Here is a 15,467-nt window from a genome sequence, read left to right as displayed (position 1 = left end):
TTGGAGATTTCCTGATTTCCTGAAGTTATACCTGCTAGAACAAAACAAAAAAACGTATTGCAGTGTATCAGCCGATTTGGCTCACAGATGATCAGTGATCTGCGGGAAAAAACAGCAGGTCATCCCTACTACAAAAAATGAAAACCAAAACCTTCAGTAAAATAATTTGTTGTGCATTCATTAGCCTACATAAATTAGCAAATTAACATGCATAGTGGATCACAATATACAGCTTTTAATTTTATGAAATGAGCTTTTCTGTTTTAAGTGCTTTATAAACATTAATCTAAGACATACCTTCGGTTTGCCAAGCGCTGAGAAGCCTCGACACTGGATAGGTGTGATGTTGGCAGGGAGATCCTCCTCTTTGATGAACTGCAGGTCAGATCTGGATGCCACTCCAATGCTTGGGACTGTAGTTTGTCCTCTGGTAGGCTGGGTAATACCACCAACACAGCTTGTCTGATGTCCTCCCCCAGTACTGACATGTCAGTATATATCTGGGAGGGAGTGGTGAAATATAATCACTGATGTGCCATTCAGCTTGTACACATTAATGGACAATAATCAAGGAGAGCTTCTTGCTTAACACACATGTAGTTTGAGCCCTGGACTACCACTGTTAGACTGTGAATACCCAGATCAGCAAGTTCCACAGCCAACTGCCTCCCCACAATAAAGTAGACAAGATGAATGCCAAATGTCTCTATGTTCAAAACACGATTTAGCTACTATAATGGGAAACTGCAGTTTCAATTTAGGCCCAATCCCATTTCACCCAGCTAGCGCGCTAGCATGCTAGCTTTAGCGCGCTAGCGTTAGCATGCTAGTTTTAGCGCGATGTTACTGAGCTTAACTGCTCCTCTCATAACAAAGCATCCTGGCAGGGTTGCATACTAGCTTTTCAATTTCAAATGCCATTGATTCACTTTAAGTCATTCACTTTAGTAAGTTGTCACTTTAGTAACTGCAAACAATAGCATTGGTTTAATTAAGATCTCAACAATGTTATTACAATGACATCCCAACAAAGTTGAAGCCCATATTAATTTTGTAGGGAATTAACATTCAACTTACGTATTATGTAGTGGCTGGACACGGCTGTTGCTCCTCTGCTCCTCTGCTCCCGTGCTCTCATGTCAAGGTCGTCTTTCAAACCGCCTCGTGCAACGCAATCGATATCAACAGTATTTAACTGTAACATGCACCATCTACAGTCAGAATACAACTTGCCTGTAATTTTACAATGTGTTACTGTGGAAAAATGCTGTTAGCTACTGTAATTATATTTGTCCCATGATGCATTGCGATATACAGGTAAACATCGTAAAACGACAGAACAAGAAGTTACTGTAAAATTTTACTGTAGAAACTACAGCAATTTGTTACAGTGTACAGAAGAATTTTCATATTCTTCACCATCACCATGTTTGTTTGTGTGACTGCTGTATGTTTGTATTCAGACAGAGAGGAAGACAGAGGAGCTCTATAAAAAGCAGCACACAGCAGTTTTCAAATCAGCCACAGAACGTTTGGCATCGTCACTATCGGCCAAAGTAAGTCTTCCTCTCTCTCTCAGCTCCGTCTCTCTCTCTCTCTTTGGCTCCATTGTCTTTGTCTTCTCTCTTCCATCCACACTGTGAAGTTGTAAAGCTGCTCAAACCTTCTTTACATAAGAGTCTAAAGTGAAGTCAAACACAACTACACGCCAAGGTTTTACTTTCACAACTGGGCCATCGCAGCAGAAGCATCTGACCCACTATGGCAAGGGTCTTGTTTTCAAGAAGTTCATTTTCTTTGACTCTTGTTTTCTTCTTCCTGTTATCAAAAACAGGTCACACTTCGCAATAATTAGCACCGTGTTCCTCTCCCATGTTCTATTCCCTCGTTATCTGATCGTCCTCACCCACTTTCCTGGATTTTACTCCCGTCAAACTTTTTAACAATAAAAAACAGATTTAATATATTTATATGGTAAGAGATTGACCTCCACCTCTAAATTGCATTTCCGAATTAGTTATTTTATTTGTATTACTTTGTATTATGTTGTTTATTATTATTATTATTTTATTATATTAGTTAAATAGTTGTTATTATTTACTAGACTAATTTATTCTTATTAATTAAAATATTTATGGGTAGGATTTAAAACTTAAACAACATGATACTTCTTTAGTTTTGACTTTTGAGTGTTATTGGAGTGGATCTACCATTTATAGAGATATTCTATTTAGATCTTAATAAATCAATATAAATAAAATATTTCTGCAGCAGCGGGGCCTTTGAAACCTCTCAAATCAAAATCATACTCCTAATCAAATGATTTTACTCATCACAGTTTCTCGTCTCTTCTCAGTGAAACCCCTTTTTTTTTTTCATTTATCGACATTCCATTTCTTGATTTATGCTGCCTAGGTTTACGGTTACAGTTTTTTATACAAAAAGTTGCAGTGTGCACTTGTTGCACTTGTTGCACTTGTGGACCATCAACCTGTTACTTCGAATATTGTCGGCACGGAGATTTACCCTGAAAACACCCCAGCAGAGAACTACTGTCAGAACTGACCTTGAAACTTACAAAACAAGCAACAGCAAAACAAGTCATCAGCAGTTTGTCAGTTTTGAACTGTTTGCTATGACGCGCTAAAAGCACAAGACTAAATTTAGAGTCCTATTATTTCAAGTGCTGTGTTTTATGATTGCATCCATTTTTGAATTAGATGTTATTGGAAATATTGTTAAAACCCTTGTCTTTACACTGTCCCACATACTGTGTACACAGCTCTTGTTATTGTGTGTCACCTGGTGTCAACAAATAAATAACAGCAGTGATGGGGCTGCGTTTGAAAACGTGTCAATGTTTGGATTGTGAAAGCTGCTTTTCTTTGCCCTGTGTGACACAAGATGATGTTTACTTGCATATAAATAAGGTGCTAATGAAGAAATACAGAAGCAGCTGGATGTGAGGGTTAGCGATTGAATCTCACCGACTCTAGTATTGGAAAAAAATTGTTCTTGAAGAAAATTATGCAAATGTTCCCGCTCAAGTGTATGCTACAGCATTTTAATATTCAAAATACACAATTTGTATTTCCGAGTTCCCTTCTGGGTTCCAGCTGGTGTTCACTCTGATTAACTCCAAAGGTTAGAAGTGTTATCTAAATCTCGGGGCAAAGGTGTCCAGAACTGAGCTGTACACTGTAAACTATGTCGCTGTATAGAAAGACATAAGAGTATAAAAGCTGATTCGGGATTTATATCAGAGGACAGACAATTGTAGATGCACAGCTCAAGTTAACCCTTTGTGGCAAATTTGTGATATTGGGCTAAAATGTGATTTAAAGTTTAAAGTTAAACACTTGAACATTTATCAACATGATAAGAACTACCTTAAATGACAGAAACCATCTTTGAGAAAAAAATTACTTTTTAGTTTGTCCTATGTTCCATCCACTCACATGGAGGAGGCCGGGTTTATGACCTATATTGCAGCCAGCCACCAGGTGGCGATTGAAACGCTTTGGCTTCACTTTTGGGCAACTGTCATGGCATCCATCGATGATACGGAGCATAGCCTGAGAAATCAACAGCTGAGGCTCCATCATAATCAGCATAATGATGTTATAGAAAAGAGTAGGTGAGGTCAGAGGTCAGGGTCATCTGAGTGAAGACTGACCACTTTATGACACTAACACTTTAGATAAATAATGTTATATTTACTTATATTTACTGTTGATACATCAACTACCACATGGCATCTGTTCCAGTTTCAGTTTCTGCACTCAGCGTATTTTGCATAGCAGTTTGGGCAAAGCTAGTCACAGTTGTGTGTGTTTGTACATTCACATCACTGCTAATGTTACAGTGTCAATCACATTTTATTGCTGAAATGAACTTAAGCTTGTGTGATGAGACTCATTAGAAAGGGAGAATGATCCATTAAGGATTCCAGTGCTGATCGCCTCTGTAATAGTCTCCACCTCATATAACTGTCAGCACTGTTTGCCATTTTTCATGACAAATGTGCCGTGTAGTTTTCTGTCAGGCCGCAGTATATTGTACTGATGGATGATCCGGCTCACTCAGAATCCTCGCTGTGCTAAATCCTAATGCGGACAGTGGAAGACTTGACAACCACCCACAGTCCACACAGTGTCGGGGTCCGGATGTTGGATGTATGCAAGTTTAAACGATCGACTGTAGATTTTCATTACATGCCGGACACACAGGGCGATTAAATATTTAACACTCGGCTTTGACTTGGTTGGTTTCCCAGCAGCGGTGCTTCCAGCTCGGTTGTGAGTTCCCACAAAGGTAATTGGCAGTGTTTGCAGGTGGGGGGGCTGTTGAGGTCGAAGCAGGAAGAAGTGGCCGGTGGCCCCACATGTCATGGAGGTAATACATGCCTGTGAGCTGCCCTCCTCGGGCAAACAGCAGCAGGGTTAGCAGCGGCGAGAACTGCAGTGCACAGGTTTTTCAGACTTTCCAGAGTGGGAGAAAAAAAATTGCAAACTCACTTAGAAAAACAACTACTTATTTGAGTGTACTTTAGAGAAACAACATTACCTCCATATTTCCCTCCCTGTCTGGGTAGTACCTCTGAGTACTCCGTGGAGAAGATCTGAGTTCACTGGTAATGGCTCCACACAGAGCCGTCTTTACGGCCAGTTAATGAAAAATCACCCGGGGACGTCTTTGCCGTATAACTGTTAGCCACATGCCTCGCCGCAGCCTATGCTGTATCCCTGGTAACGGTCCCCCCCGCTGGGATGGATATTAAAAGAGTCTAATCAGGAAACAATCACGATTATGAGAAGGGAGTGAGAAAGAATAAAGGCAGAAAGTAGGTCTTTATTATCTGTTTTATGTTCAGGACTTTATGTCTTCTTCTCTTTCGCTTAAAAGTTTTTGGCAGGCGGAGGAGGTCGACATTTTGCTGGAGGAATTATTCACACTGCAGTGGGTTGGAAATCAGAGATATAAAAGCCATACCATGTCTCTTGAAGCCATCTTCTTGTCTGGTGCATTAAACACAACAGGGCAACTAGTTATCTGACTGACCAGAGGATATTTATGACATTCTTTCGGGTTTTTTGCTGTTATAGCTGCTTTGCTCCTCCAGATCTTCTGTTTTTAAATGTTCCCGTTTATGATCATGTATTCAATCCCACGAATTTCAAATCGGTCGAGCCCCAAATCCAATTAGATTGTGGTTAAACACATATTGAACATGGCACGATGTATTTTGATGCTTTTTATCTTTTTGTTCAGCTCTCATTCAAAGGACGCGCACACTCTCAGACGGTCTAAATCTAATTCACCTCGACTTCTTCAAATATTTGAAGCTCCAGCATGTCAGATGTGAGCTGTAGCTGGAGGTCTGCATCTGATAGGAGTTGATTACCTGTCTGTGGAGAAGAAAGAAGCAGACGCGTTGTGAAGTGACACATCTGAAAGAGAGCGATGATTATGAGTCGAGCACGGCTTAAATAAGAGTTGGCTTTTCTCCCCCTTATAGTGCATCGCCTTTTTCCAGGATAACTCCACTTGATCCCCATGCATCCTCATTTCTCATGCTGTGCTCTCTTTCTTTCTTTCCTTCCTTCCCTCTTTCCTTCTTCGCTGTACACCTTCTCCTCCTTCCTTCTGGAAAAAGCCTCCCTGATAATGACCTTTCTGTTGCAGAGGTTGTGGGATACCCTGAGGCAGCACTGGGAGAGAATAAGTGAGGATTTTAATTTGGACCTATGTTTTAGCCTCAGGTGGTGGAATTCCTGTCTCTTTTATAGATCAGTGAAATGACTGGGCGTTTTGTCTTTCTGTCAGTTTTTTTTTTACTAATGTGTTTCTGCCTGTCGGGATCTCCGTCGATTTTTGTTTCCGCGGCCAATGATGTCGAGATTAATAGGGCGGATGGATGGCTGCTTAACAATAACCACGCTGATGGATGCTTATTGTTACTCGAAGAGAGTGTGAGGGGTTGTCAGTGTCAAGGGTCTCGCCTCAGAAATGAGGAGTTGGCAATCGCCTCAATAAGAGGTGCACGTTCCCTTGGTAGAAGTAGAGATAAACTGAGCTGGTCCTAAATCAGGGCATGTTTTCATCGATGGGCATGAAGCTGATAAAAGTCCAGTCCAGTTTTTTTCAATGTTACTTTATTTCGTGAGGGTGGATCATAAAATATATATATAAAGATGGACGACATGAAAGCATCTCTCCTCCATGTTATTATTACTATTATATGAATTGTTGCTGCTATCATTAGTAACATCTTCACATCCAGAATTATCTCTCTTATTGTTTTCATTATAGCACTATAGTCAAAGCTGAAACTTGATGGTGCATAACTGTTCCTGGTCTCTCTCCTCTCTCTCCCCCTCACCCCTATCTCGCTCTCTTGTCTCCCCTCTTTGCCACCTCATTTGAACTGAATAGTGGATGAGACATGGACCAAACCAAAAAGTTTCTAAAATGGTTTCTGTCATGTACACTAGTTCTTAACTAGTTGTTATTGTTTAGTTCACTCAATATACTTATACACTCTCAAGATTAACAGATATGGTGCATGTGCTGCAAATACAGTAGCTTAGTGGATATATAATCCTCTGGAGTCAAATCCGATGATGTTCCCTGTTTGTGTTTGGGTCCAATATGTTAATATACTATGTCAAAGCAAAAAATGTATTGTCTGGTGATAAAGGCAATTTGGTGCTGAAAATAATAGAACACAAATAGGCAATGCTGTTATTTAATGTGTTATATACAGGCAAAATTAAAAAACGGCCAACATAGCCCCATTCTAAAATGGTTTCTGTCATGTACACTAGTTCTTAACACACTGGTGTATGTTCAAGTGTTTGTTTGTTCAATTAGTTTGGTTTTAATTAGTTATTTGATGCTGTGAAAACAGGGTGTAATGTCCTGATTGACAGCTGACATTGACTTGGGATTGACCGAGCATGTGTATTGACAAGACCTCGCTCCTGTGGCTCCATCTCCCCGATGCGCCTGCACCTGGTCCATATGTTCAAGGTGGCAGCTTTCATATCCGGAATATTTTGGCTTCATTTCTGGATAGTGGGAAGAAGTGGAGACTTGTCTTCCATCTTACAGTGTATGGGTTGGATCAACATCATCACACAACTGATGCCTCAACTTGCAGAGTATTTAGCCTGAATTTCATGACTTCAAATTATACTTGGCAATCAGAGTATTAAGTAAATTCTCCAGATTCAAAGTGATCTACTTATACTAAGGATTGCTTTAAAAGCTTTTCCTATTTTACAATTAAACTTACAGTAGGTTAAAACCCTCTTATTACCTGTTCTGATTGTAATTTTAGAGAAAAGTAATGCTTGAGAAACATTTCATATATCCCGCATAACATCAGTAAATAAAAAGTAATTTCCATCTCTATTCTGATCCAATAAAAGTCTTTGACAATATAAAGCTCCTGCTCAGTCAGATCTGTGGGCTCCGCTCAAGTCATTTGGAAGTGACGTAAACACACAATAATGTTGCTGTCAGTAAAACAAATTTCAGTTTATCTGCACTAATATCTGCCAGGCTGACAATCAACAGCACTTCATAATTCTCCCTCCTCTGTGTAGCTGGCTTGATGGAATCAGACGGACGATATTAAAACGTGGTTTTTATTACATGTAGCGCTGACAGTGATTGGAAGAAGGATTCATAACAATCCAATGGTGCGAAAATAATAATGAAAACAAATAGAAGGAGAGACTTCGCAAGCGGAGACATTTCCATCCTTCGCTCTCGCTGGGGCGGGAGGTAATATACTGACTTCTAATGTCATAGTCATATATATGAAGGACTATTTATAGTCACTTATTGTTTAGTTCACTCAATATACTTATACACTCTCATTTTGCACGATTGTCACCAAGATTAACAGATATGGTGCATGTGCTGCAAATACAGTAGCTTAGTGGATATATAATCCTCTGGAGTCAAATCCGATGATGTTCCCTGTTTGTGTTTGGGTCCAATATGTTAATATACTATGTCAAAGCAAAACATTTATTGTCTGGTGATAAAGGCAATTTGGTGCTGAAAATAATAGAACACAAATAGGCAATGCTGTTTTTGAATGTGTTATATAAAGGCAACATTTTAAAACGGCCAAAATAGCCCTAGACTCCTTAGGAATAACTGTGAAGGTTGCACTGTAAGAAATGTGCTGTGTGGAGACCAGACCTCTCTTTTACTGGTCTCAGATTCCATCATAAAAGCCATATTCGAATAAAAAACATATTCAGGAGGTGCAATATTGTATTTATGGTCCAGCAACACAGATGGACATCATTCACAAGTCCTGACACACACAAGGAAAACCTCCTTATTCTCTCCCAGAAAAAAAGACACCATGCATAATTGTCTTGAGAGAGAGAGACAAAGAAAGAGAGAAGAGATGCAAGTGAAAGAAAAACGAAGCAGGAAGGAGGGAAGGAAAGACAAAGAGAGAGAGACAGAGAGAGAGAGAGAGAGAGCCTCTGTGTATAATGTGTAATTATCTCTCCAATTAGCTCTGGTTGAGATAATTAGAGTGTTTGCTAAACATACATTTATCAAACTGAAGAGCAGCGTCACCCCGCTGCGCTGCAGAAGGAACCGAGCGCCCAAAAAATCCAGGAGGTGAAATTATACAGCGAGTGAAGGCCGGGGGAGATTGACAGAGGGATGACGGAATAACCGAGAAAATGGGACAGAGAGACAGATGGAAAGAAAGAAAGGCAGAAGGAGAGGCTGACGACAGAGACAGAAAAACATAATGGAGACGAAGAATGAAAGGTGGAAAGACAGAAGCAATGGGGAGGAGTGAGACATCCCTGTCTGTGGCTTCGGAGATAGAGAGATGATAAATAAATAAATGCCATGTGAGTCAGACAGAGTGTGACAGTCGCATTGAAGGTAATGCCATGGGCAAGATATTCTTGAAATATCAGGGAAGGGGAAATATGCAGAGGCCCAATGTTTGTCACTTATTGACTTTTTGTCTGTGTTTCATTGCATTCTTATGATATATCCATGGACAGCTAATGGCATGTCACGGCACAGCCTCTATTTATGGGAGACAAGGGAGTCGAGTGATGAAAGAAAGGAACAAAAACAGGAAAATGGAGTTATAGATTCGATATGGATTTTACTGTCAGCTGTCAGGGTAATGATGATGACGTGGGTCCCTGTGAGATTTTCGAGCGCGGCCACATGCGGGAAAATACACACGCTAGTGCACGCACGGCAAACGTGACTCCCTCAAATGTGCATGTGAACAAATAAATGCAACAATACGCAGCGCGTACACAAAGCAGGGAGCGTGCAAATGTGAGTGTATCGCTCACACACAGGAGACACACACTTGCACGATTAAGTGACCGAATGCGAAGAAGCGCTAAGTGACACTCCTGCCCCGAGGCTTCACATGGTAACGCTCCCATCATGCACTTCACAATAGCGTCCAGAGCGATTCACCACTGTGATGGATGGAAAGATTTGAGGATGGGGTGGAGGAGAGGAGGGAGAACAGAGTAGTGGTGCTGTCATACCCAGTAGCTGTATTGACTAGTCTTTCTGACAAGAGCTTTTTGCAGCATTTCTTCTGTCTCTGTGTTTCCCCCCCATTACCTCGCCCACGCTCTAATTTGCTCTCGGCTATGATAAAAAAAGACAGTGTCAATGTGCCGTAAACATAAACGCATTCCCACCGCAGCAGGATTCACACGTTATGTCCTGCATCCTACTCCGGCGCCACCTTTCGCCTAAATGTTGCGGACATTTCCCCGTTGTTGTGAGTGCATCTGATTTCAACAATATCCTCCTGATTCTTATCTAAAAACAGCTACAGTAAAATATTGCATTGATTTGCTTTCACTCAGCCATTCAGGAGAATATTTAAGCTGACTAGACATTAAAGCAACACAAACCCCTATCCGCTAACTATGCTCAGATGTGAATGGATCCATTGACTTTGTATGCAATAGTGTCGCCATCTAAAATCGGTTTTGTGCTCCGTCAGAACAAAGTTGAAGTCTTCAGTGACTCGGGGCTGCACCTGTCATCACTGAGCTACAGGCACAGTGTTTAACTATCACTCTACATATTCACAATATGAAGGGAATCTATGGGTTTAGGGGAGAAAACCCTCCTTCCCTCGTGTAACACAAACACCAGAGCCTGACCAGAGATGAGCTGCTCTTCTCCCTCACACCTTGTGAAGCAGAGGGGGAAGACAATCAGATAAAGTGCTCCTAATATTAAAAGCCCCCTCGCTGGCAGAACCCAGTTCATGTAAAACTTTACCAACCCTGGTTTTCCACCCTGTGTGTCCTGTTGTTAGACTTGGAAAAAAAAGAATCTGAAAAATCCCCTGGATGAGAAATGATGAACCCGTAACAAGCTGTTCTCTGTGAAAAATCAATGAGGCTGAGTTTGTCCAGAGTGATGCAGTGACGTGCTGCTAAAACCGTTGAAACTGGTACTTTTCTTCTGCAACACAATGCGACCATGTCCAAGAAAACTGAGAAACGCAAAGTTTAAAATCCTCTCTGATTATTTGTAAGCCACTGTGCTGTGTTTTGGTATTTAATAATCTTTTAAACACATAAATCTGCTCCTTCATCTGCACGTCGCGGATCTTATCACATTGTCTGACCAGTACATGAAACAATACGCCCCCCCGCCACAGAGAGCATGTGTCTGTGTAAGAGTGTCTGAAGTAAAAGCTGCAGGTCCAGTGCTTTACCCTGATCGACTGCCCGTCTCCCTTTTAATCATGGCGACTATTTTAGATCCTCGTCTGTGTCTCTTAATCCCTTCTGTCTGGGATTTTCTTCTTTTTCTTCTTCTTGCTTTACCTTTCACCTAAATCGATGTTAAATTGCTGTCCATTAAAAGATATGCGAGAGTCTGGTTGAAGAAAAAAAGTCTCTGATTCAAACAGTTTGCAGGATCTTATTGAAGTCTGATTGTCAGATCCTAATGGGCTGAGGAAAACGCTGCGTTATAGATGATCCACAGAGACAAAGGACAAGAGTAAAAGTATCGACTTCCAGAGGCTGCTGCGTGAATTACACACAATGAATAACACACAATTATTTTACTACTCAACTTATACTAAGCCTGATTGTGGTGCTTGGGAAAGGCCATGGGTGTAATTTGAATTAAAAACAGATTATCCCCTAGAAGCATGAATATGCTCAACAAATTATACAGTAATTTGGAGACCTCCTCCAAGTTGCTTTTTACTGCTGTATTGCTGTTTAGTCCTCCCAAGAGAAACAGCAGTGGTTGTTTCAGTAAATGCCCCTCAAGAACATTTGTTTACGTTCATGTGATACAGGTCTCTGGGGGTGTGGCAATCTCTCTATTTCATCAGTATTAAGTAGGAAGTAATACTGTGAGATGAATGAGTCAACAATCTATATGTTGTTTCAATACAGGAGACTGCTGGTCAACTATCACCAGTCAGCCTTGTTTTTTATTAACTGTTAATACAAATACCTGCATACAGGTAATCTGTATATGAACTTGGACGATATGACGGCTCCTTAAAAGTGACGCAAAAGCATCTTGAGCGCACCCTGGTGGCTGGCTGTACTAGACATCATAATCCCCCTCTCCTCCATTTTAGTTGATGGGACATGGACCAAATTAGGGAGTCAAAGCACAAATGAAATACAATTTCTTCAAAGATGGTTTCTTGGATTTACAGTAGTTCTTGCCACACTGATGTATGTTCAAGTGTATTTTTTTCTCTGGTAGTTTGGTTGTAAGTTATTAGATGCTATGAAAACAGGGTGAGACGTCATGATTGACAGCTGGGACTGACTTGTGATCGGTCAAGCATATGTATTGGCAATATCTGCGGCTCCACACTCTCTGGGTCCAAATGACCTAATCGGCACAAGATGACAGCTTCATTTTGGGATAGTGAGAGAAAGTGGAGACAAGTCGTCCATCTTTTTATACGTGTTATACGTCTTTTTATACGTCTATGGTGATTAGCATGGCGGCAAATTGTACCTGACCTTTAAGAAGTAAACATTTAAATCCAAACCCTGATCTTTCCCTAAATCTGACAGGTATTTTTGTGCTTCAAACCAACCAAAAGTCATAAAATGTATTTTTTAAAAGGTAATTAGTACGGTAGGTAGAAAGTGACCATATATGTTTGATCACATAATGTTTGATTTGAGCATTAGTCCTGTTCAAGACTTTTCATTTGACAGTTGCTCAGCAGACTGATTCTTACTTCTGCCTTCACCTGTCCTCTAATTAAGCTGTGCTAAGCATTATACCTGCTCTCAGTGGAACAGATACATACTAAATGGTTAATATCTAATGAAAAAATGATGGTGACGTCTTTTAATAGCACCACAGCATTGTTTGAATCCGTCTTGATTTACAAAGACACCTCTGGGAGGGGGGAGATATAGTAAAAGATAGGTGACAGTGGAGACACGAGACATTAGAAGGAGAGCATGAGAGGTAGGAATAAAAATAAGGAGGATGCACGCATGAGCAACAGAGTAACAGATGAGGAAGAAGGAGAGAGAGAATGAGTAAGTCTCAAAATGTGTGATAGGGCACAGATGGAGAAGTTGTCTGTGTAGCACTTTTAAGATTTTATGTGTGGTTGCTCTCTTAAGTCGTTGCTCGGAGGAAAAGTTCATATACTGTGTCTGAAATTCCTTTTCTTTCTCTCCTGCTCTCGCTCTCTTGCTGTGAAGTCCTGGTTATTGTTACCACCCTGCTGTCTTGCTGTCATAAAACAAGTCAACTGAAAAACAGCCCGTCCTCAAAAACAGCCTGTGACTCAGAATAAAAGGCACTTTACGAGTGAGGCTGGATAAACACGACATGATCTCTGGTATGTTCTCACAACTGTGGAGCAGGATCTGTAGAGTTCATACCTACCGCCTGTTTCAGTATGTTGTCTGCTTTGTTGCCTGTTTGATAGTCACCTGGCACACACAGTGGTAGCCAGGGTCCATGTTTGTGTTAAAATACAGTAATTTACTTACTTTATTCAATTTGAGGAAATATATCATACCTGTACGTTTACAAAAAGTATTTATATAAGTATTTTCTAATCTCCCACTGCTACCTTTAAGATTTATTCAAAAGTTCTACCACTACCACTTTTGACCACTAGTGGTGCTGTGGCGGGAGTTTGTTTATATCCCGTGTAAGCACTCGTCGCTGCATCACACATTTCTTCCATTTTGTTTTCATGCCATCCTTAGCATTGTGTTAGAAAAAGTGTGTTGAAAAACACAACTGCAAACCGTAGACTCTATATAAAGATGGACGATATGAACACTCCCAAAAAGGTGAAGCCAAATCATCCTAATAGCTCCCAGTAATAAATCCTGCCTCCTCCATGTTACCATATTGGACATGAAGGAAGTTTGATTTCAATTAGTTGTTTGATGCTATAAAAATGGGAGGAAATGTCACGATAAAAAGGAAACACAAAAATGGGTGAGCTCTTGTATCGTCAAAAGTGCAAGATGGCTGCACATGTCATCTTTATACACAGTCGAGGCTACATGGACGTAGAAACAATATTTAAAAAAAATCGACCTTGTTAATGTTTGATGAGGAGAAATCTACTCAACACATATATTGGAACCCAAGGACATACAGAGTAATCGGATGAAACATTGACATAACATCTCATTACCACAGGGCACCTTTAAGTTCCTGTAATACATGGTTTAAATGACTACTGGGTTATGGTTAGGGAAAGATTATAGTTATGGTCAAGTTAGGATGTTTTGTTGGGATGGGAAGTGATAAAGCTGCCGTCAGAGGATCCTTAGCGTTTGACCGAAATATCTCATCTCAAGATCCACTTAGTACATTTTTTCCAGGGCCCCTAGTTGTATCTGTTGATGTGGATGAAGGATGATGGGATTCAGTTAAAAGCTCAGGACAAACCTAGTTACAGTCCCAAAGCTACCTTCCCTTTTTTTCTAAGCTGAACTGATTTGTTTGTTGTCTTTTTTCTCTCTTTCTTGGAAAAAGCTCCACACAAGAAAATAATGTCTCCCATTAATGTGATGTGCGTCTCACTCTCTCTGTCTTGATTCCAGAGTCGTGTCCAAGAAAAGACAGAAACACAAACACAGGGGAACCTCAGTCAGTTAGCAGCTTTTATACAGTCAATCGTAAAATAACAACATTCTGATAAATGAACCTTTTCAGATAACACCTTCTCTGTCTTGTCTCAGAATCAGCCACATTCTCAATCTGTCGAATTTCGTTTGCATCGACCGCCTTTTGAAAATATTCAGCAGCATGTGAGAGACTGAATCCCGTTTGTATTTATTTATCTGAGAATAATGGAATCGTCAGCAGATACCAGTGAGCCCGTGACGCTGCCCAGAATAGAGATCAGCGTTTAAACAAATTAAAAACTTATTTTCCACTTCCAGATTGGATTAGAGGGAGTGAGATGTGACCAGGCCTCGTCCTGTAATATGATCCTGTCTTTGTCTATTATGAGGGCTGTGTCTCAGTTTATCTTCCGAGTTTTATCTTTTCATTTAATTTCTTTCCCTCTGATCTTTAGTGATTTCTCCTCTTTTGCCTCTTTTCATCCCATTTCCCCTCTGATTTGTCCACTTTCACCTTCTGTCCCTCTGTCATTATCTCGCTCTCCATCTCTTTTTCTGTCCTCAATTAATCAGTCTCTTACGTCTCCTTTTCTCTCTCCTCTCCCCACTCCCTGTGGATGAAGTAGGCACATGTGGCAAACAGCTGGATCCGATCTGTGCATGTGCATGACTACATGCGCGTTTCTTTGTCCAAGGTGTGGGCACCAGCTGTGGCCAGCAGCTGGGTGTATCATGCATTGTGTGTGTGAGCGCGCTCCTATACACACGTGCAGGCATCCTCCCATCTCATGCAGCTGCTGTGTGTTTTGTGTGTGTTTGGTTTATGGACAGCTGTTTAGTAGCAGGTGATGAGTTTAGGAGCCAGGCAGACAGTCGGCCAGGCGGGCAGCCAGAGGGACAACAAGGAGAGCCAGGTTCAGTAAGATGTAAGAACTACTGGGTGTTCATGCCACCGGCCCTTTTTCTTTGGACCTCCACTCGATGACTGTTGTTTGGTGTCAGTGTTTGTTAAGGAGCCGTTACCTGACCAGACTCTTGGTTTGAATGTAGTTTGGGTTTGTGGTTTATCTAAGCTGGAATTTGATCATTCCACACACTACTCAAAATCAGATCAGCTGCTTTCAGACATGCACTTAACTTCCAGAACTTGTCACTGCCACCCCCCTGGAAAAATGTCCCCAATATGTCCGAGTGAGCCAGTGTGAGAATGCAGCAGGAATGTTCGGAGAATTCACAGCGAGCGAGTGGGTGGGTTGATGATTTTTCTAAATGGATGCAAAACTGGAAAAAAACAAAAATAATTCAGGATGAAGATGTCAAATTGGA

The 15,467-nt window shown here is 40.9% G+C and overlaps 1 protein-coding gene across 4 annotated transcripts in view; it reads left to right on the top strand.

Moving 5' to 3' along the window:
- Window positions 1-15,467, top strand: part of stpg2 (sperm-tail PG-rich repeat containing 2) — a 129,070-nt gene that overhangs the window by 23,331 nt on the left and 90,272 nt on the right. For all 4 annotated transcript variants that reach the window (XM_034596442.1, XM_034596441.1, XM_034596440.1 and 1 more), the window contains exon 10: window positions 1,464-1,556. In XM_034596442.1, coding sequence (XP_034452333.1) covers window positions 1,464-1,556 — 93 coding nt within the window. The remainder of the gene's footprint in view (window positions 1-1,463; window positions 1,557-15,467) is intronic.

Source organism: Hippoglossus hippoglossus, chromosome 9 (assembly GCF_009819705.1).
Source record: "Hippoglossus hippoglossus isolate fHipHip1 chromosome 9, fHipHip1.pri, whole genome shotgun sequence".
NCBI classification, from domain to species: Eukaryota; Metazoa; Chordata; class Actinopteri; order Pleuronectiformes; family Pleuronectidae; genus Hippoglossus; species Hippoglossus hippoglossus.
This window is presented reverse-complemented; position numbering and strand designations above follow the sequence as displayed.